Genomic DNA, 22,681 nt, shown 5'->3' on the forward strand with positions numbered 1-22,681 from the left:
CAGTGACTTGGCCTCCACTGCTGCCCATGGCAACAAATTCCAGAGATTCACCACCCTCTGACTAAAAAAATTTCTTTGCATTTCTGTTGTGAATGGGTGCCCTTCAATCCTTAAGTCATGCCCTCTCGTACTAGACTCCCCCGTCATGGGAAACAACTTTGCCATATCCACTCTGTCCATGCTTTTCAACATTCGAAATATTTCTATGAGGTCGCCCCTCATTCTTCTAAAATCCAAGGAATACAGTCCAACAGCGGACAAACCTTTCTCATATGTTAACCCTCTCATTCCCGGAATCATTCTAGTGAATCTTCTCTGTACCCACTCCAACGTCAGCATATCCTTTCTTAAATAAGGAGACCAAAACTGCCCACAGTACACCAAGTGAGGTCTCACCAGCGCATTATAGAGCCTCAACATCACATCCCTGCTCCTATACTCTATTCCTCTAGAAATGAATGCCAACATTGCATTCACCTTCTTCACTACTGACTCAACCTGGAGGTTAACTTTAAGTGTATCCTGTACGAGGACTCTCAAGTCCTGTTGCATCTCAGAACTTTGAATTCTTTCCCCATTTAAATAATAGTCTGCCCGTTTATTTCTTCTGCCAAAGTGCTTAACCATACACTTTCCAACATTGTATTTCATTTGCCACTTCTCTGCCCATTCTTCCAATCTATCCAAGTCTCTCTGCAGACTTTCCATTTCCTCAGCACTACTGGCCTTTCCACCTATCTTCGTATCGTCAGCAAATTTAGCCACAAAGCCATCTACTCCATAATCCAGATCGTTGATGTACAATGTAAAAAGTCCTGTGAGAAACGATCAAATCATTTAATAGATATCTTAGCAAGATTCATTTTAGGATGGCCGAATTCCTAATCATTGAAATCCAGTTGACAAACATATACATTTAACATAGAGAACAATATCTTTTAGAACACTACTGTGATAATAGTTCTGCTGTGGCCAAAGTCACCCATGTACATTCTGGCTCATGACATGAGGTACGACTAACAAAGATTGTCAATACAAGTCAACTTGAAATCTAGAAGTGAGAAATAATTATTTGATGCTACTGATCTAAAATAGGTTTGGTGACATCATCTACCAGAGTTATTCAGCAGTGGAATCTTCATTTGCACAGTGGAAGCAAGAGCACAGCCAGCAACTTCCAGATGGAGTTGATCAAGAGCAAACATCTGCTGCATGTATTGCTAAGGCAGTGTCAATCTTCCTACAAACTGTGTGGAAAGGTGAACCAATGTAGCTGGGTTGACAAATAGCAAAAAGTGCAGAAGGGTGTAAGGGATTTCCAGTTCTTGCTCCTCAAAAATTGGTTGATAGTTTAATATTAGATTAGGAACATGAACAGTCATGGGATTTGGAGAAGGATGATAATAGTTATTTGTACATGATAAACATTGACGGAATTTCTACAAATTTCGATTAGGGTCATAAATGGTGTTTGTTTGTGATCCTGTGAGACTAATAAGTCACTTCTGTTGATTATGTACAGTTGTATTGTTGTATTATTGATGTTGAAATAGAAATATGTCCACAATTGCATGTTTATATGATTTTCCCTTGAGGCTGGTTCCAACTTAAGTGTCTTTTGAGATCCTGACAAGCTTCTTTCCAATTCAGATGCACGATTAGGACGTTATTTAAAAACAAACAACGAACAATATATACAAGTTTATATTGTATGGATTGCTGTGTCTGTGCCAATAACTGGGGCACAAAATACAAGAACTGGGAGGTTGTGAACCAACTGCATAAAATATTAGATAGGTCATAGCTGGACTATTGTGTGCAGATCTCACTTGTCATACAAGAGGAAGATGTGATTGCATTGAATAAAATGCAGAGGAGATTCACTACAATACAGTTCAGGAAGGAGAGCTTCAGCTATGATGAAAGACTGAATAGGCTGGATTTAACTTCCTTGGAAAGAGTTGACTGTGGTTGTACATCTGGGTGGGTAGCAAATCTCATACAAAATCATGAGGAGCTTTGGCAATGTTGATAGTGAGGAATGTGTTTCCTTTAAGCAGAGGTGTCTATAAACCGTAGGTGCAACATTAAAACAAGAGGAAAAAAGTAGGGGAATTTGAACGTTTTCATAACTAAATGTGGTTGAAGTGTGGGATCCACTCCCTAATTATGGTGTGATGGAGACATGTACTCCTACAACATTTAAGAAATATTTATTCAATGAATATTGAACTGCCAGACCATAAACGGCTACAGGATGATTTCTGGAAAATAGTATAAATGCAGATAAATCCTTGATGGCTATCACGGTCACAGTGAGCCTGTGGTTTAGTTTGCATGTTGTTCGAGTGAGATCCAGTTGTGGGAGTAAAGCAGTATACAGTATTGTGCATTTACTGTTCATAACTGATTGAATTATTAGTTTTCTGTATATTTAAAAAAAGATCCTTCTGTTTTAACCATATAACCATATAATAATTACAGCACAGAAAAAGGCCATCTCGGCCCTTCTAGTCTGTGCCAAATGCTTACTCTCACCTAGTCCCACCGACCTGCACTCAGCCCATAACCCTACATTCCTTTCCTGTCCATATATCTATCCAATTTTACTTTAAGTGACAATATCGAGCCTGCCTCTACCACTTCTACTGGAAGCTCATTAAAAACAGCTACCGCTCTCTGAGGAAATAAGTTCCCCCTTGTGTTACCCCTAAACTTTTGCCCCCTAGCTTTCAACTCACATCCTCTTGCTTGAATATCCCCTACTCTCAATGGAAAAAGCCTATCCACGTCAACTCTATCTATCCCCCTCATAATCTTAAATACCTCTATCAAGTCCCCCCATCAACCTTCTGCGCTCTGAAGAATAAAGACCCAACTTGTTCAACCTTTCTCTGTAACTTAGGTGATGAAACCCAGGTAACATTCCAGTAAATCTTCTCAGTACTCTCCCCATTTTGTTGACATCTTTCCTATAATTGTACACAGAACTGTACACAATACTCCAAATTTGGCCTTACCAATGCCTTCTACAATTTTAACATTACATCCCAACTCCTATACTCAATGCTCTGATTTATAAAGGCCAGCATACCAAAAGATTTCTTCATCACCCTATCCACATGAGATTCCACCTTCAGGGAACTATGCACCATTATTCCTAGATCCCTCTGTTCTACTGCATTCTTCAATGCCCTACCTTTTACCATGTATGTCCCATTTTGATTAGTCCTACCAAAAGGTAGCACCTCACACTTACCAGCATTAAACTTCATTAGCCATCTTTCAGCCCACTCTTCTAACTGGCCTAAATCAATCTGCAAATTTTGAAAGCCTACTTCATTATCCCCAACACCACTGATCTTAGTAACATCTGCATACTTACTGATCCAATTTACCATCCCATCATCCAGATCATTAATATATATGACAAACAACATTGGACCCAGTACAGATCCCTGAGGCATACCACTACACACTGTCCTCCAATCTGACACACAGTTATCCACCACTACTCTCTAGCATCTCCCATCCAGCCATTGTTGAATCCATTTCACTACTTCAATATTAATACCTAAAGATTGAACCTTCTCAATATTAATACCTAACAATTGAACTGTCCTAACTAACCTTCCGTGTGGAAACCTGTCAAAGGCCTTACTGAAGTCCTTATAGACAACATCCACCGCTTTACCCTCGTCAACTTTTCTAGTAACCTCTTCAAACAATTTAATAAGATTTGTCAAACATGACCTTCACGCACAAATCCACGTTCCTAATCAGACCCTGTCTATCCAGATAATTATATATACCATCTCTAAGAATACTTTCCATTAATTTACCCACCACTGACTTCAAACTCACAGGCCGATAATTGCTAGGTTTACTCTTAGAACCCTTTTTAAACAATGGAACCACATGAGCAATTTGCCCATCCTCCAGCACCATCTCCATTTCTAATGACATTTGAAATATTTCTGTCAGAGCCCCTGCTATTTCTACACTAACTTCCCTCAACGTCCTTGGGAATATCCTGTCAGGACCAGGAGACTTATCCACTTTTATACTCCTTAAAAGTGCCAGTACTTCCTCTTCTTTAATCATCACAGTTTCCATAACTTCCCTATCTGTTTCCCTTACCTTACACAATTCAATACCCTTCTCCTTAGTGAATACGGAAGAAAAGAAATTGTTCAAAATCTCCCTCACCTCTTTTGGTTCCACACATAGCTGTCCACTCTGATTCTCTAAGGGACCAATTTTATCCCTCACTATCCTTTTCCTATTAATATAACTGTAGAAACCCTTTGGATTTATTTTCACTTTACTTGCCAAGCAACCTTGCATCTTTTACCTTTTCTAGTTACTCTCTTACGATTCTTTTTACATTCTTTATATTCCTCGAGCACCTCATTTACTCCATGCTGCCATGCTGCCTATATTTATTGTAGATATCTCTCTTTTTCTGAATCAAGTTTCCAATATTCCTTGAAAACCATGGCTCTCTCAAACTTTTAACCTTTCCTTTCAACCTAATAGGGACATAAAGATTCTGTACCCTCAAAATTTCACCTTTAAATTACCTCCATTTCTCTATTACTTACTTCCCATAAAACAATTTGTCCCAATCCATTCCTTCTAAATCCTTTCGCATCTCCTCAAAGTTAGCCTTTCTCCAATCAAAAATCTCAACCCTGGGTCCAGACCTATCCTTCTCCATAATTATATTGAAACTAATGGCATTGTGATCACTGGACCCGAAGTGCTCCCCAACACATACCTCCGTCACCTGACCTATCTCATTCCCTAACAGGAGATCCAACACTGCCCCTTCTCTAGTTGGTACCTCTATGCATTGCTGCAAAAAACTATCCTGCACACATTTTACAAACTCCAAACTATCCAGCCCTTTTACAGTATGGGCTTTCCAGTCTATGTGTGGAAAATTAAAAACTCCCACAATCACAATCTTGTGCTTACTACAAATATCTGCTATCTCCTTACAAATTTGCTCCTCCAATTCTAGCTCCCCATTAGGTGGTCTATAATACACCCCTATAAGTGTTGTTACACCTTTCCCATTCCTCAATTCCACCTAAATAGCCTCCCTAGACGAGCCCTCTAATCTATCCTGCCAGAGCACTGCTGTAATATTTTCTCTGACAAGCATGCAACAACTCCCCTTCGTGTCCCTCCGATTCTATCACACCTGAAGCAACGAAATCCAGGAATATTTAGTTGCCAATCACAACCCTCCTGCAACCACGTTTCACTGATAGCTACAACATCATATTTTCAGGTATCAATTCATGCTCTAAGCTCATCCACCTTTCTTACAATGCTCCTAGTATTAAAATAAATGCATTTAAGAAATATTCCACCTCTTACTCTCTGTTTATTACTGATGGTGCAAACCAGTTTACTATCTCCTTTTTCTTCCTTCTCCCCTACATCTGTTCCTACACTCTGGTTCCCCTCCCCCCCTTGTATCTAGTTTAAATCCACTGGAGCCTCTCTAGCAAACCTACCTGCAAAAATATTTGTCTCCCTCCACACATCAAGGTTGCTGGTGAACGCAGCAGGCCAGGCAGCATCTCTAGGAAGGGGTACAGTCGACGTTTCAGGCCGAGACCCTTCATCAGGACTCGAAGGTCCCCCTCCAGTTCAGATGTAAACCGTCCTGCCGGAACAGGTCCCACCTCCCCTGGAAAACTGCCCAATTTTATGAGAAGCAAAGACATCAAGTACTACAGAACAGAAAACAGGCCCATTAGTCCATCTAGTCTGTATCTAGTCCCATCTTCCTGAACCCAGATGTTGGTATTCATCTATTCATCTCTGTCATATTTGCTCTGAAGACTGCTCTCTTCACACCCCCTCTCTCCAGACAGAAGAATCTATAGGATAGAAGTCAAAACTGCATGCTGTGCGACCCCCCCCCCGCCATGTTGTCTTTCTAAAATTTCTACAAATTCACCATTAAAATTTAATTTTTGTTCTTAATTTTCCCACAATTTAGGGAGCAGATATTTAAGTATTTAGATAACACAGCATGATTAGGGATAGTCAAAGAGGTTTTGTATGTTGTAGGTCTATCTAACCAAACTTACAAGAGTTCGTCAAGGAGATTACCAGGAAAGTCGATGAAGGAAATCTGGTGTACGTTGTCTACATGGACTTCAGCAAGGCCCGTGATAATATCCCACATAGGAGGTTTGTCCAGAATGTCAGGTCACTTGGCATTTCAGAAGAAGTAGTAGATTGGCTTTGCAGAAGAAGCCGGAATGTGGTAATAGACAGTTGCCTCTCGGACTGGAGGCCTGTGACTAGTGGAGTGCTGCAGGGATCAGTGCTGGGTCCGTTGTTGTCTATCATCTATATCAATGATTTAGATGTTAATGTGATAAACTGGATCATCAAATTTGTGGATAGCATAAATATTGGGGCATAGTAGAAAGTGAGGACAGCTATCAAAGCTTTCAATGTGATCTGGACTACCTGGGAAGTTGGGCTGAAAAATGGCAGATGGAATTTAATGCAGTCAATTGTGAGGTGTTCCACTAGACTTACACAGTGAATGGTAGAGCACTGAGGAATGTGATAGAACAGAGGGATCTGGGAGTCCATAGAACATAGAACACTGCAGGATAGTACAGACCCTTCAGCCTATAGTGTTGTTCCAAACTTTTAACCTGCTCCAAGATCAATTTAACCCTTCCCTCCAACATAGCCCTCCATTTTTCTAACATCCATATGCCTATCTAAAAGTTTCCTAAATGGCTCCAATGTATCCGCCTCTAACCCACTACCTCTGGTAGGGAGTTCTATGCATTCATCACTCGCTGTGTAAAGAACTTACCTCTGACATCCTTCCTATATTTTTTTCGAATTACATTAACAATATGACCCCTGGTATTAGCCATTTCTGCCCTGGGGAAAAAAAAATCTTCGGCTATCCACTCGACTGATACATATATGGTGCAATAATAATAGGGTTGTTGTGTTGGGAGATTTTAACTTTCCTAATGTTGATTGGCAACTCCTTAGCACAAGGGGTTTAGATGAGGTGGAATTTGTTAGGTGTGTTCAGGAAGGTTTCATGACACAATAAGCCAACTAGAAGAGAGGCTGTACTTGATCTGGTATTGGGAAATTAACCTGGTCAGGTGTCAGATCTCTCAGTGGGAGAGCATTTTGGAGCTAGTGACCACAATTCGATCTCCTTCACCATAGTGATAGAGAGGGATAGGAACAGACATTTTGGGAAAACATTTAACTGGAGTATGCAGAGACATGATGCTATTCGGCAGGAACTTAGGAGCATAAATTGAGAGCAGATGTTCTCAGGAAAATGCAGAGCAGAAATGTGGCAAATGTTCAGGGAATATTTGCATGAAGTTTTGCATAGGTATGTTCCATTAAGGCACGGAAATGATGATGGAGATGAGAACCATGATGTACAAAGTATGTTTGTATGTAGAAAATCTAGTTAATAAGAAAAGAAAAGCTTATGAAAGGTGTAAGAAACAAGGTACTGTTAGAGCTCTAGAAAATTATAAGGTTGCTAGGAAAGAGCTTGAGAATGGAATTAGGGGAGCCAGAAGAGGCCATGAGAAGGCCTTGCTGAGCACGATTAAGGAAAATCCTAAGGCATTCTACAAGAATGTGAAGAGCAAGAGGATGAGCTGTGTGAGGTGTGATAGTAGAAATGTGTGCATGGAATTGTGGAGGCAGTAGAGGTACTTAAGGAATTCTTTCCTCCAGTATTCGTCAGGGACAAAGACCTTAGCAATTGTGGGGATGATTTACAGGAGACTGAAATGCTTGAGCATAAAGACATTAAGAAAGAGGATGTGATGGAGCTTTTGAAAAGCATTAAATTAGATAAGTCACTGGGACCGGATGAGATATACCCCTGGCTACCAGGGAAGGAGGAGATTGTTGACCCTCTTGCTATGATCTTTGCGTCATCAGTCGGGACCAGAGAAGTACTAGAGAATTAGAGCATTGCAAATGTTGTTCCCTTGATCAAGAAACGGAGTAGAGATAACCCAGGAAATTATGGACCAGTGAGTGGTGGGCAAGTTATTGGAGAAGATCTTGAGAGGCAGGATTTATGAGGATTTGAAGAGAAATAATCCTATTAGACATAGTCAGCATGGTTTTGTCAAGGGCAGGTCTTGCCCTACAAGCCTGATTGAATTCTTTGAGGATGAATCAAAACACATTGATGAAGTTAGAGCAGTAGATATAGTGTATATGGATTTCAGTAAGGCATTTGATAACATTCCCCATGCAAGGCTTCTTCAGAAAGTAAGGAGGCATGGATCAAGGAGAACTTGCTTTGGGGATCCAGAATTGGCTTGCACAAAGAAGGCAAAGGGTGGTTGTAGATCGTTAGTATTCTGCATGGATGTCATTGACGAGTAGTGTTCTACAGGGATCTGTTCTGGGACCCCTTCTCTTTATGAAATTAAATTATAAGTGACCTGGATGAAGAAGAAGAAGGGTGGGTTAGTAAGTTTGCTTATGACACAAAGGGTGAGGGTGTTGTGGATAGTCTGCAGAGTTGTCAGAGCTTACAGCGGGACATTGATAGGATGCAGGACTGGGCTGAGAAGTGGCAGATGGACTTCAACACAGATAAGTGTGAAGTGGTTCATTTTGGTACATCCAATTTGAAGACAGAATATAAAAGTAAAGGCATCCGTTAGTCTTGCGAGACCATGGATCTGCACCTGGAAAGTCTTCACTCTCCAGGGCGCAGGCCTGGGCAAGGTTTTATGGAAGACCAGCAGTTGCCCATGCTGCAAGTCTCCCCTCTCCACGACACCAATGTTGTCCAAGGGAAGGGCATTAGGACCCATAAAGCTTGGCACCAGTGTTGTCGCAGAGCGATGTGTGATTAAGTGCCTTGCTCAAGGACACAACACGTTCCCTCGGCTGGGGCTCGAACTCATGACCTTCAGGTTGCTAGTCCAATGCCTTAATCACTTGGCCACGTGCCCACAAAGACAGAATATAATATAAATAGTAAGACTTTGGGCAGTGAAGAGGATCTGAGAGATCTTGGGGTCCGTGTCGAATAGACACTCAAAGTTGCTGTGCAGGTTGATAGTGTTGTTAAGAAGGTGTATGGTGTGTTGGCATTCATCAATAGTAGGATTGAGTTCTAGAGCTGTGAGGTAGTGCTACAGCTGTATAAGACCTTAGTTAGACCCCACTTGGAGTATTGTGTTCATTTCTGGTCACATCACTACAGGAAAGATGTGGAAACTATAAAAATGGTGCAGAGGAGATTTACAAGGATGTTGCCATATCAGAGAGCGTACCTTTTGAGAATAGGTTGAGTATATTTGACCTTTTCTTCTTGGAGTGACGGAGGATGAGAAGTAACCTGATTGAGGTGTATAAGATGATGACAGACATTGATCGTGTGGATAGCCAGAGGCTTCTTCCCAGGGATGAAATGGCTAACACAAGGGGGCATAGTTTTTAAGGTGCTTGGATATAGGTACCGAGGAGATGTCAGAGCTAAGTTTTTCACACAGAGAGTGGTGGGTGCGTAGAATGCACTGCTGCCCCTGGTGGCGGAAGTGGATACAATAGTGTCTTTAAAGGGCCCCTTAGATAGGCATACGGTGCTTAAAAAAAAAATACAGGGCTATGCGCTAGGGAAATTCTAGGTAGTTTCTAGAGTAGGTTACATGGTCAGCTCAACATTTTGGACTAAAGGGTCTGTAATGTGCTGTAAATTTCTATGTTCTATTCTCTATGTTCTATATCTCTTAGCATCTTCTACATGTCTATCAAGTTAGCTCTCATTCTCCTTCACTCCAAAGAAAGAAGCCCTAGCTCACTCAATCTATCTTCATAACACGTGCTCTCTAATCCAGGCAACATCCTAGTGATTTTCCTCTGTACTCTCTTTAAAGTTGCCATGCCATTCTTATCTTGATGTGACCAGAACAGCACAATACTCTAAGTGAGGTCTAACCAGCATTGCGTATATGGAAAATTACTTAAATATTCTTGTAAGAAATGTCTGACCTGAAGATATTGCAAAAAATGTGAATATGAGAGAGAGTATTTAGTTACTAATTTCTCAAAGGACATCAATCGACCTTCTTGAAACAAGTCCATGAAGGAAAAAATTCATTTATTCCTCCAAAGAAAAAAGGTAGGAACACTAAGTGAAGGTTTAAATAAATAGTTTCGATAAATTAAACTAAAAAGGTTAAATCTTTTAAGATTAAAAAAACTTACGAAACTGGTACCAAATTCGTAATCCCATGATTCTGACTTTTTGAATGAGCCTACCATGGGGAACCTTATCAATCATTTTACTAAAATTCATGTACACTACATTCACCGCTCTACCTTTATCAAATAATTCTATCAGTTTTGTGAGGCATGACCCACCCCTCAGGAAGTCATGCTGACTCTCCCTAATCAGACTATACCTCTCCAAGTGCTCATAAATCCTGTCTCTAAGAATATTTTCCAATAATTTTCTCACCACTGAAGTAGACTCATTGGTCTATTATCCCTGCTTCCTTTCTTGAACAAATGACGAACATTTGCCATCCTCCAATCATCTGGTACTACACCTATGGCCAAGGAGGATGCAAAAATTATCATCGCTAAAGGTGAAACAATCTCTTTCCTCGCTTCCTGTAGTAACCTAAGGTATATAACCTCTCCATCTGAGAACCTATCACTACTAATATTTTTCTGAAGTTCCAGCACTTCCGCTTTTTAACCTCTACATGTTCTAGCATATCAGCTTGATGTACACTGTCCTCAGAAACACAAAGGTCTCTCTTATTGGTGAATACTGAAGCAAAGTATTCATTTTGGACCTCCCCTACCTCCTCTGACTTCAGGCACATGTTTTCTTTGATCCCTTCCAGTTCTCCTAACCCATTCTTAACAATGAGAGTGGTCAAGGGAGAATAGCCAGACTTGCTCAAGCTGACAGGAAGGTGACAGTAACTCAAATAACCATGTGTTACAACAGTCGTGTGCAGATGACATCTCTGCATAGTATCAAATGAATGGGTTTCAGCAGCAGAAAACTATGAACATACACTCAGTACCCACTTTATGAGGTACAGAGGTAGCTAATAAAATGGCCACTGAGTGTATGTGCCCAATTTATCCTCCCAAATTCCTGCCTAATACCATCATAATTAACTTTCTCCTAATTAAATACTTTCTCATACCATCTGCTTCTATCTTTGTCTAAGTCTATGGTAAAGGTCATGGAGCTGTGATCACTGTCTAAGAAATGCTTGCACACAAAGAGATCTGACACCTGGCCTAATTCATTGCCTAGCATCAGATCAAGTGTAACCTCTCCTCTAGTTGGTCTGTCTACATATGTGTCAGGAATTCTTCCTGAATATGCTTAAAAATTTGTACCCTATCTAAAACTTTTGCACAAAGGAGGTGCTATGAACATTAGGGAAGTTGAAATTACCCATGAAGGCAACCCTGTTATTTCTGCACCTTTCCAAAATCAGATTCCTGCTCTGTTCCTCAGTTTCTTTGTTGCTATTGAGTGTCTATAGAATCCCCCCAATAGATCGATTGCTTCCTTCCTGTTTTTGACCTCTACCTGCAATGACTCAGTAGACAATCTCTCCATGATGTCCACTCTTTCTGAGCTGTGATATTACCTGTGATTGTGTTGACATTTCTCCACCTCCCTTCCCGCCCCTTTTCAAACACTTAAACCTCAGATCATTCAGCAGCCTTGTGATAGCCAGGACTTCCTAATGGTCACAATGTCATAGTTCTCTGCAATGTTCCATGATAATGTTCATTACCCTTGTTCTTGATCATTCTTACATTAAACTGTATTCACTTCAACACATCTTACTGAATGCAGTTATGCCCTAACAACTGTTTATCACTCCATAGTCTCACTACATGTTGCCTCTACTTATATACTAGCTGCTCCATCCTCTGCCCTATTACTCCAGTTCCCATTCCCTGCTAAATCTTAACCAAAAGCTCTAGCAAAACTTTCCACAAGGATATTGGTCGCCTTTGTGTTCAGGCGCAACCTGTACTTTATGTTGGCATTATATCTTCTCCAGAAGAGATCCCAATGACCCACAATTTTGAAACTCTGACCCCTGAACCAAATCTTCAGCTGCACATTCATCCGTTAGATCATCCTATTCCTGCTCTCACTAGCACACATCACAGGTAGCAATCCTGAGATTACTGCCCTCAAGGTCCCTCTTTTCGGCTTCTTACCGAGATCATTATATTCTCTCTTCATGATCTCATCCCTTTTCCTACCTCCAATATGCTGTTGGTACCAATATATACCACGAACACTGGTTGCTCACTCTCCTTCCTTATAATGCTGTGGACCTGATCTGAGATGTCCCTGATTGTGACACCCAGGAGGCAACATTCATTCCAGATGTCTCTTTCATGAACACAAAATGTCTTGTCTGCTCCCCTAAATATTGATTCCTCTCTCACCACTTCACTCCTCCACTCCCCTCATCCTTTCTGAGTAAAAGAGCCAGAATCAGTGCCAGGGACCTGGCCTATGCGGCTTTCCACTGTGGGTCATTCTCCCCCACCACCACAACAACAGTATCCAAAGCGGTATACCCATTACTGAGGGAAATGGCCACAAGGGTACTCAGAATGTCTGTCTATTCCTTTCCCCTCTCCTGACAGCTACATGAATCCTGCAACCTAGTGGTAACTATCGCCCTGTAGCTCGTATCAGATACCTCTTCATTCTCCTGTAGAAGCTGAAGCTACAGCTCCAGTATCCTAACATGGTTTATAAGGGGCTGATGCTAGAATTTCTTAATGCAGATGTAGTAATCAGTGAGAAGGGTGGTCTCTCAGAACTCCCACATCTGACACAAAGGACATACCATTGACCCTGTACCATTCCTACTACACTGCTAGGCGGTAATACACACATAAAGTAGGAAACGTATAGAAACCAACCCTTGCCTTTGCCTTTGCCTCTGCCTCTGCCTCTGCCTCTGCCTCTGCCTCTGCCTCTGCCTCTGCCTCATCAAAACCTCTTGAGCCTCGTTAACCATTCTAACACTCTCCCACTCCCACAATGGCCACTCTGTTTAAATCTAACCTCTTTTAATTGGCCCTTGACAAGTGGCTAATTACCCAACAACAGCAAGAGTGCCAAATGTACTGACTGGTCTTATTTGGCCTTTCAAAATTCGCACTCAAAATCCAACCTCTCTGCTGATTGTAAGAGTGGCCAAATACTGATCCATAATTCCTTGAGAGTGGTGCCACAGTTTGATAGGGTCGTAAAGAGAGTTTTCCTAAATCAAAAAGTTGTGTGCAGGAGTTGCGATGTTCTGTTGAAGTTGTGTAAGATAATGATGAGGCCTAATTTGGAGAATTGTGTGGTGCTGTTCGGGTCACCTACCGACAGGTATCACTAAGTTTGAAAGAATACAGAGAATGCAGAGAAAATTTACAAGCATGTTGCCAGGACTTGAGAACCTGAACTATAAGGAAAGGCTGAATAGGATAGGACATTATTTCCTGGAGTGTAGGAGATTGAGGCGAGATTTCATAGAGATATATAAAATCATGAGGGGTATAGATGGGGTTAATGAAAGCAGAATTTTTCCATTGAGGTTGGGTAAGACTGGAAATAGAGGTCATAGGTTAAGGTTGGGAAGTGAAATATTTAAGGAGAACCTGAGGAGAGCTTTTTTTCACTCAGAGGGCACTGAAATTGTTGAATGAGCTGCCTGCAGAGTTGGTTGATAAGGGTTTCATTGCAAGATTTAAGAGAAGCTGGGCTAAGTACATGGATGGAAGGAGTGTTGAAGGCTATGGTCCAGGTGCAGGTCTATGGAATTAGGCAGAATAACAAACTGCCTGGCATGGACTAAATGGACCAAAGGACCTATTGCTCTGCTGTAGTGCCCTATGACTCTAACTCACGTGTTTAACTCTTTTATTAACTTATATATTGCCTATCCACTTGAGATACAGTTTTAAAGTTTTGTTAGCATAACTACTTAAATATTTTTACTCTTCTACATCATTCAGAGTCTCTCACGTAAATTATAGCTTGCACTTTTTTAGCAAAATGCCTTATCGCTTTGCTGGCAATATCTTCTGTCTGTTCAATACATTATTGGTATCTCAATTGTAGCTTGCTTCTAAGTCCGAACTATTTACACCTTGAGCATTATAGACATTAAGAAAAAGGATGTGCTGGAGCTTTTGGAAAGCATCAAGTTTGATAAGTCACCAGGACTGGATGAGATTGCTGATCAACTGGCAATGATCTTTTCATCATCAATGGGGATTGCAGAGGTTCTGAAGGATTGGAGGATTGCAGATGTTGTTCCCTTATTCAAGAAAGGGAGTAGAGATACCCAGGAAATTATAGAACAATGAGTCTTACTTCATTGGTTGGTAGGCTGATGGAGAAGATTCTGAGAGGCAGGATTAATGAACATTTGGAGAGGCATAATATGATTCGGAATAGTCAGCACAGCTTTGTCAAAGGCACATCATACCTTACAAGCCTGATTGAAGTTTTTGAGAATATGATTAAACTCATTGATGAAGGTAGAGCAGTAGATGTAGTGCATATGAATTTCAGTAAGGCATTTGATAAGGTACCCAATGCAAGGTTTATTGAGAAAATAAGGAGGAATAGGATCCAAGAGAACGTTGCTTTGTGGATCCAGAATTGGCTTGCCCACAGAAGGCAAAGAGTGGTTGTAGACGGGTCATATTCTGCATGGAGGTCGGTGACCAGTGGTGTGCATCAGGGATCTGTTCTAGGACCCCTTCTCTTCGTGATTTTTATAAATGACCTGGATGAGGAAGGGGAAGGATGGGTTAGTAAATATCCTGATGGCACAAAGGTTGGGGGTGTAGTGGATAGTGTGAAGGGCTGTCAGAGGTTACAGTAGGACATTGATAGGATGCAAAACTGGGCTGAGAAATAGCATATGGAGTTCAACCCAGGTAAGTGTGAGGTGGCTCATTTTGGTAGGTCAAATATGATGACAGATGGCATGAACATTTATATCTACCACCTCCCTCTCTTTTCCACTCCCTCTTCTGACTTCTCTCTTAACCCTTCTCTTCTCCTCACCTGTCCATCAGCCTCCTCTGGTACCACTCTTCCTTCCCTTTTTCCCATGATCCACTCTCCTCTCCTATCATATTCCTTCTTCTGCCCTTCATCCTATTACATCCCAACTTCTCACTTCAACAACCTCTCCCCTGTCTACCCATCTTTCTCCTCTCCTATTTTCACCTATCAACTGCTAGCCCCTACCCCATCTTCTTATTCTTGCCCCTTCCCCCTTCTATTCCAGTCCTGATTAAGGGTCTTAGTCTGAAATGATAACTCTTTATTCCTCTCCATGGATGCTACCTGAGTTATGCGTGTTGCTGTAGATTTCCAGCATCTGCAGAATTTCATGTGTTTATGATTATTAACTTCTAATTTGTTCAGTGATTTCTTTATCCCCCTGTCCTAATCATTTACAGTAATGAACAACAATTTAGGTCCCACATGTTTAACACATGGAATATTGCTATCAGCTGTCAATTTCTTTGGGGGGGGGGCAAGGGAATGGCATTATTTTTCTTTTTCTCATTACTTCCTCACTTCTGATATCATTGTAATCTAATTTCTCTATTCTAGATTCTGTATTGAAAATAAAAATCTGTAGTATTTCACTTCCATCAATTCTTTATGAGAGCCCTTGTTCACTATATTTCTATTAATCTACTATGCCTTTCATCTTCTCAGACAAATTTGTTTTCCATTTTGCTTTCATTCCTGTTTAAAGTAATGGATAGACAGTATGTAATGGAATCCAACCTATTGGGATAAGATAAAACAATAGATTTGCTGAGTAGTGAGGGGGCTTGGTTCATTAGGTGGCCTACTTCTGCTAATGCTGGCAACATGTTCATATGTCCTCCTCATTTCTCAGTTTAGATTGGTAATATTAATTAGTTTCTGCTTGTCTTACAATCAAACATAGAAATTATCCCTTTGAAATTAGCTTGCACATGGGATATCATCTTTAGCATGTGAGAGGAAGATGCAAGTCCAAAGGCTTCTATCTCCATGTGCAGCAATCTATTGAGTAAACTTGTTCCATAAACGAGAAGCTGATTGGTAATGAGATGGAACCACTAATCATTTTATGGATTTGGATGATGTTTAGTGTAAATTAGGACATCAATATCAAATGTCTTGTGTTATTTGTAATATGAGCCCTTAACTTATGTAAGTTTTATTGCTTTTATTTATTTACTGATACACTAAGAGCAGACCTTCTGGCCCATTGAGCTATTTTGCCCCAACAGCCCCACAACCCTGATTAACCTTTACCTAATCACGGGACAATTTACAATGACCATTAACCTACTCAATGTGTCTTTGGACTGTGGAAGGAAACCAGAGCACCTGGGAAAAACCCCATACGTTCCAAAGGGAGGATATACAGAGACTCCTTACGGGATGACAATGGAATTGAACTCTGAACTGCAGAACACTCCAAGCTTTAATTTGTCATACTAACCATTGCACTACCGCGACACACAGATGTAGGACCAAAATTAGGCCATTCCACTCATTGAGTCTGCTCTGCCATTCTGTCACGGCTGATTTGTTATCCCTCTCAACTATTCCCTTGCCTTTGCCCCGATATTCACTGTCACCAACTTTGAGACGCTGGGGATTGAATCTGAGACTTTTTATATGCGAAGTATGTACTCTTCCAATGAGCTACGTCCCAAGGGGTAATTTTGTGGAAATCTCATTAATACATTAATTAAAGCAGTAGATGGATACCTATTTTCATGAGGAGCCAACTGGTACCAAAAAATTGCTTCAATTTTGAATGAAATTTTAATTTATCAGAAGATTGCACATTATACTGTAGTGTTACTGAGATGAAGGTTATTGATGACACAGGATTGTCAAATCCCAATGTCAAATTTCTTACAAGGTTATTGATGACACAGGATTGTTGCTTGCACATAGTGAATCCAGACAATTTGTCTGAGAATGGAATTCTATTCATACACTTTGATTCTGAATTATTCAGAGTGAAAGAAGGTCAGCACACCTACAAAGAATTTGATTAGGTTAAATGACTATGGGCATAATTAGTGAGAGTGGCTATAGCCTACCACAGGATTATTAAAGGGCTTGCTATTGCAATGTGAATGCTAATAGGGCAATTTGCTGAACACTGGTAGCTCAGGAATTGGAAGAAAGTGAAGAAGATCAGCAAGAACTAAAGAGAAATAAAGAATGAATTGCTTTATGTTGCTTGTGCCTGTTTTTACAAATCTAAGATCTCGTGAAGAATTCAGGCATGATATGAGCTTTCATTTGCTGCAGTTGAAAACATATCAAAGTGTGCACTAACAAGGATAATATATGACAAATCATGATATATGTATATCATGGGGTAGAATTGCTAATAACAACATCAACAGCACATTATAAATAATTGCAATATCAACTGAAAGAAGATTATTTCTCTGCTTCTTTAAATGATAATCATACAAAATATAAGAAATAATATCAGCAATGTTTGTGCAAATTTAAAGAGATTATCTGACTATTAGTAAATGTTAGCAGCCAAAGAGGAACACTGAACATTTTAAAGCTGCCAAGGTAATGTCACTTATTCTTAAAGAGATGTTTACACAGAGTAACAAACCGAGAACAGTAGAAAAAAATTGGAAGTTGCCGTCCTGAAAATGGGGTGACTAAAATTTGTAAATTTAATAGCTAATTAAAATTATGAAAGGCCATAAGCCTGATCCAGTTCATTCAGCCACTATAATTTGTCTATTTCCATTACAGTATAAAGCTACATCTTACAATATCCCATATATTTTGTCTGCACCATTGTCTAAAGTAATAGAAGTAATAAGGGCAGAGTTCAATCTGGGAGGATGGCTGAGCATTATATAGGAGGCAAAAAATGAACATGTTTTATTACAAATTGATGGACGCTCTGAAGTGGTTTCTCACAATTGTTAAGTATTAAATGGAGAAGTGGACCATGGTGGCAACTACCCTCTAAAGGTAGCAGGATATTGTTGCTTCTTTTATTCCTTTACTATAGCCTTTGAAAATGTTAACATTAAGATCTTCATTATTCCCTAAAATGGCAGACAAAAATTTACCTCCTCCCGCCCCTTCCCTCCCCAGCTGGTAGATTGCAGAAGTAGAAAGTAGCTGACATCCTGCTCCAACTCCTGCAAACTTGTTTTTATGTAACATACCTGGCACAATTCAAACCACATTCCTGCACTCATTTGTAAAGAAAAGGAAAAAAAATGAGTTTTCTAAAAGAAAAAAAGTTGTTTTATTGCATTCTTGGGATAGAAATTGGGGCATATTTTTAAAATGGGGAGAGATTAACAAGTGTTTGTTTTCCAGAATGTGAATTGTTATATTCTTGGGATATCTAAAACTTTTTAATAACCTGTGAACTTTTAGAAATACTTTGACTATTGTTGGACAGTAAGTGCAGCAGTGAATTTTCATTCAGCAGGTGTTCAACAAACAACAAATGAATAAATAATTCATTGAGGATTCTGGAGCAGGATATTGGAATAACTCATTCATAAGAAACAGAAGCAAAAATCAGCCCTTTGCCCTTGCTCTGTAATTCAATAAAATCATGACTGCTCTTATACCTCAGAGTCATTTTCATGCAATATCCCAATTCCCTAACATCTAAACATCTATTGATCTGCTTTCAATGCATTTGAAACTGTCTTTACTACACTCCTTGGTAGAAAATACAGAAGATGCAGTGAGTGGTTGGTAAAAAGAAAAGTCTTTTATCTACAGTATATCCTGCGTGGTCAACTCATTATGAACCCTGGCACTAGAATCCCCAGTAAACCTCCCAGCATATTAACTTTCTGTGATTCATGGGCAAGGGCACCGTACTCTCTTGGAATTCCAACATCTTTCAATTGCCATCATTTAAAAAAAAAACTCTCATTTCTGTTTCAGATGGCTGTACATTTTATGACATTGTATTCTGTGAGAGCAAGCACTCGGTAAACACAGTCCTCATAAACATGCATTCACACACACACAGACTTTGCCTTGTCATACAGCTGTCATTGCACTGAGTGTACGCTCTTGAATGTCTTCCCCGGTATATTCACAGAATGAGTTCTAAACCGAGGTGATGCACTCGGGTTGACTTTATGATGCCTCTCCCACCATACATGGCAGAATATTCCATTTCTTTAGCAAAGGAGATGTATAAATATATACACGAGGAAATCTGCAGATGCTGGAAATTCAAGCAACATGCACAAAATGCTGGCGCAATGCAGCTGGTGAAACATGGACAGTACCTCTTCCTATAGACGCTGCCTGGCCTGCTGCGTTCCACAAGCATTTTGTGTGTGTCGTATAAGTATATATATATATATATATATATATATGTTGTTTGTATACTGTATTTAAGGTAGATGTTATTTATTTTGTAAAATGATGGTTACTACCTGGTGGAGTGCATCATATTCTAATTCATGTCTAGTCTTAATTTAACTGTGCATAACTAAAGATAGTATGCCCTAGTGTCTAAAAAAAAGCACTCAGTTAGTTTGCTCTCAGTTAGAGAGAGAGAGAGAGAGAGGGGCTGCCAGGAGTTCACATTGGACAAAGTATGGAGCTATTATTGAGTTTTCTGGTAGATATCTTCTTTTGTAAATGTTGACAATTTTCACTATTTTTGTTAACACACCTAAGTGCTAAGCGACTCCAGTCATTTTTCCACGACTGGACGTCCATTACCAGTCTCTGCAGCATCCATTGGTTACTCAATCACAACCTGAAAATAGTCTTTTTAATGCTATTTTTTAAATTTTCAGTCTGTTAACCAGTCCTCAATCTATCCTAATCTATTACCTCAATACCATGTCCTCTTATTTTACTTACTTATCAGTAAGACCATAACACATAGGAACAGAATTAAGCCATTTGACCCATTGAGTCTGCTCTGCCATTCCATCATCGTTGATATATTATCACTCACAACCCTATTCTCTTGCCTTCTTCCCATAATCTTTGACACACATACTAATCAAGAACGTATCATCCCCTGCTTTCAATATACCCACTAACTCGGACACCACAGTTGTCTGTGAATTCCACAGCATCAACACCTTCTGGCTAAATCTTACCTCTTGGCTAGAATATCATCAAGAACTTCAGAAAGTTCATTATATCCAAACTTCAAGTTCATTAGTTTCCCCTTATCTGCTCTGCCAGTTACAACCTCAAAGAGTTCTAACAGATTTGGCAAACACAATTTCCCACTTATACATCCACATTGTTTCTGCATAAAATTTTTTGATTAATTTTTAGTGCTTTGTTAATAATTTAACAATGCATTCTAGTCCTTTCCCTATTGCTAAATCAAGCTGACTGGATTATAGTTCTGCTATATTTCCATTGATAGCATTTCCAATAGTAGACACGGTGTGACTGAAAACCTGTATCGTATTTACTTTAGGTGTAGCTAATAAGTGTTTTTGTTTTTCTCATAGGTACAGCCAAAACAGAAGCATTTGACACATATTTTCTTTTACTTCTACTCACTGTAGATTTACCAAAGGTGCTGGCTCGTGCTAAAGAAGGCATCCAGTAAAGGTCCCAAAAGACTGGAGAAGTTTTCAGATGAACGAGCTGCATATTTCAGATGTTATCATAAGGTAAATAATCAGTTAACAAAAAAAATATTTTTGATAACTATTTTGCATTCATTATGTCGCCCTTGAACGTTATTGATGTGACAAGTATTCCTTGTTGCTAAATGAAAATGATGTGGCACAACTGAATACATACATTTTTCTTCCAATTATCTGTTCATTTGCTGAAGTAGAGGTTTTCATTGGAGCTTACAGTTTTAATGGTTGGCCAGTGCCTCATCCATGTCAATACAAACTCTGAATAATGGAAAGCTAATTCTTATGAAATCCAAAAAAGTCAAGTCACTTCAACTGCTATATGAATGAGGATCACATGCAGAGAATTTTACTTCAGGCAACATGATAATTTTTGATTGTGTATTTACTACTTGAGAAAAAGTGAAGGAATGAGGTTAGATTACATTTTTAGATTAGAAGTTTATTGTAGTGAAGGAACAATTGTTAAGACAACAAAATAAGCTTTGCTAGTATGCTGTAAATTTCAAATCCTGTTCAAATTGTCACAAAGCAATTCACAGTCAATAAATGCTTTGTGAAGTATAGTTACTAATGTATTGAAGAGATTCAGGCAGTCAATGGGAGCACCCACGTAAAGAAATATGATGATGACCAAATCATCTCTCTCATCTCAACACTGAGTGAGGAACAAATTTTGGCCCAGTTGCAGAGTTAACTGAAAACACTTACCTGTGGAGAAACCAGCAGAGAGGAAATATTAACATTTCAGTTTGATGACCTAATATTCTAATGAAAGATTATTAGCCTAAAATGTCAACTCATTTTCTAAAATCTGGTGGGGATTCACAGCATTTTCAACTCTGCTGTTCTTCTTAAACCAATGCTGTGCAATCTTGTGCACTTGAAATCGGATCTCTGTTTGGGGCCTCATGAGATAGAGTCCAACACTGCAGCACTGTATCAATACTGCTACGGATTGTCAGCCTGGATTTCTGAGTTCAAATCTCTGGAGTGAGAATTGAACCCACAATTTTTGATAAGTACTTTAATGTTCCCAAGTGAGCAGGAACAGTCAGAGCATAAGTGAAAATTAGCTTTCTCTAAATCATCTTTTAATACATTGATCTCAAATTATTTATCATATCCCAATGGTTTTGCTGTATGTGGCTGCAAAGAACCGGAATTTAAAACCTTATCTTCACTGATATCCAAACTAATATTGTAATAGTACCATTGCCCCTAATCATCAAATGCAATCCAAAACCAGTATAGTGGCTGTTGCAACACCAAAAGAAATGCATAACCCATAAACATTAGGAACAGGATAGGTCACCCCAACCCCTCATATCTTCTCCACCATTCAATAAATCCCCAGGTGATTTGACAGCAACATCCACTTCACATTCCTGCCTACTCTTGAACTCTTTATTTCTTTGCTTATCAAGAGCTTATTTAAGTTTGGCTTAAATGCACTCAAAATCATTTCTGTCTCTTCCTTTGAGGAAGGCATTTTCAAAAACTCCAGAACCTCACTGAGAAAGAAAGATACAGTTTACACTCTCATAAATGAGTGACATTTTATTTTTAAGCAGCCCGTCCTCTCCGCATCTACTCTATCACGTACCTTAAAGATGTTATCTGTTTCAAAACAGGAGCAGGAGTTTGCAAAACATCAGAAATGAAGAAAGACTAACTTCAGCTTTCCTGAGTTTGAATCTGCTGCTAGTAAGCTCATGTTACATATGTTAAAAAGGGACAATTCTCAAGTATCATTTTCAGGGCAGCACAAAGGCACAAGTGGTGGAGCTGCTGCTTCACAGATTCAATCCTGCCCTCCATGTGAAGTTTGCTTGTAATCTCTGACTATGTTGGATTCCTTTTCTGTGCTCCAATTCCTTCGCACTTCCCAGAGGAGTGCAGGTTGGTCAGTTGGTTAGCTACTGTAAAATTCACTAAGGGTGTA

General features: G+C 39.7%; 1 protein-coding gene across 3 annotated transcripts in view; it reads left to right on the plus strand.

Annotated features, from left to right (window-relative positions):
* LOC134336786 (docking protein 5-like) overlaps window positions 1-22,681 on the plus strand; it is a 530,970-nt gene that overhangs the window by 254,119 nt on the left and 254,170 nt on the right. For all 3 annotated transcript variants that reach the window (XR_010015887.1, XM_063031250.1, XM_063031244.1), the window contains one exon: window positions 20,656-20,763. Coding sequence is in view for 2 of the 3 variants with exons in the window: in XM_063031250.1 (XP_062887320.1) it covers window positions 20,656-20,763 (108 nt within the window). In the remaining variant the exon portion in view is untranslated. The remainder of the gene's footprint in view (window positions 1-20,655; window positions 20,764-22,681) is intronic.

Source organism: Mobula hypostoma, chromosome 2, assembly GCF_963921235.1.
Source record: "Mobula hypostoma chromosome 2, sMobHyp1.1, whole genome shotgun sequence".
Lineage (NCBI taxonomy): Eukaryota > Metazoa > Chordata > Chondrichthyes > Myliobatiformes > Myliobatidae > Mobula > Mobula hypostoma.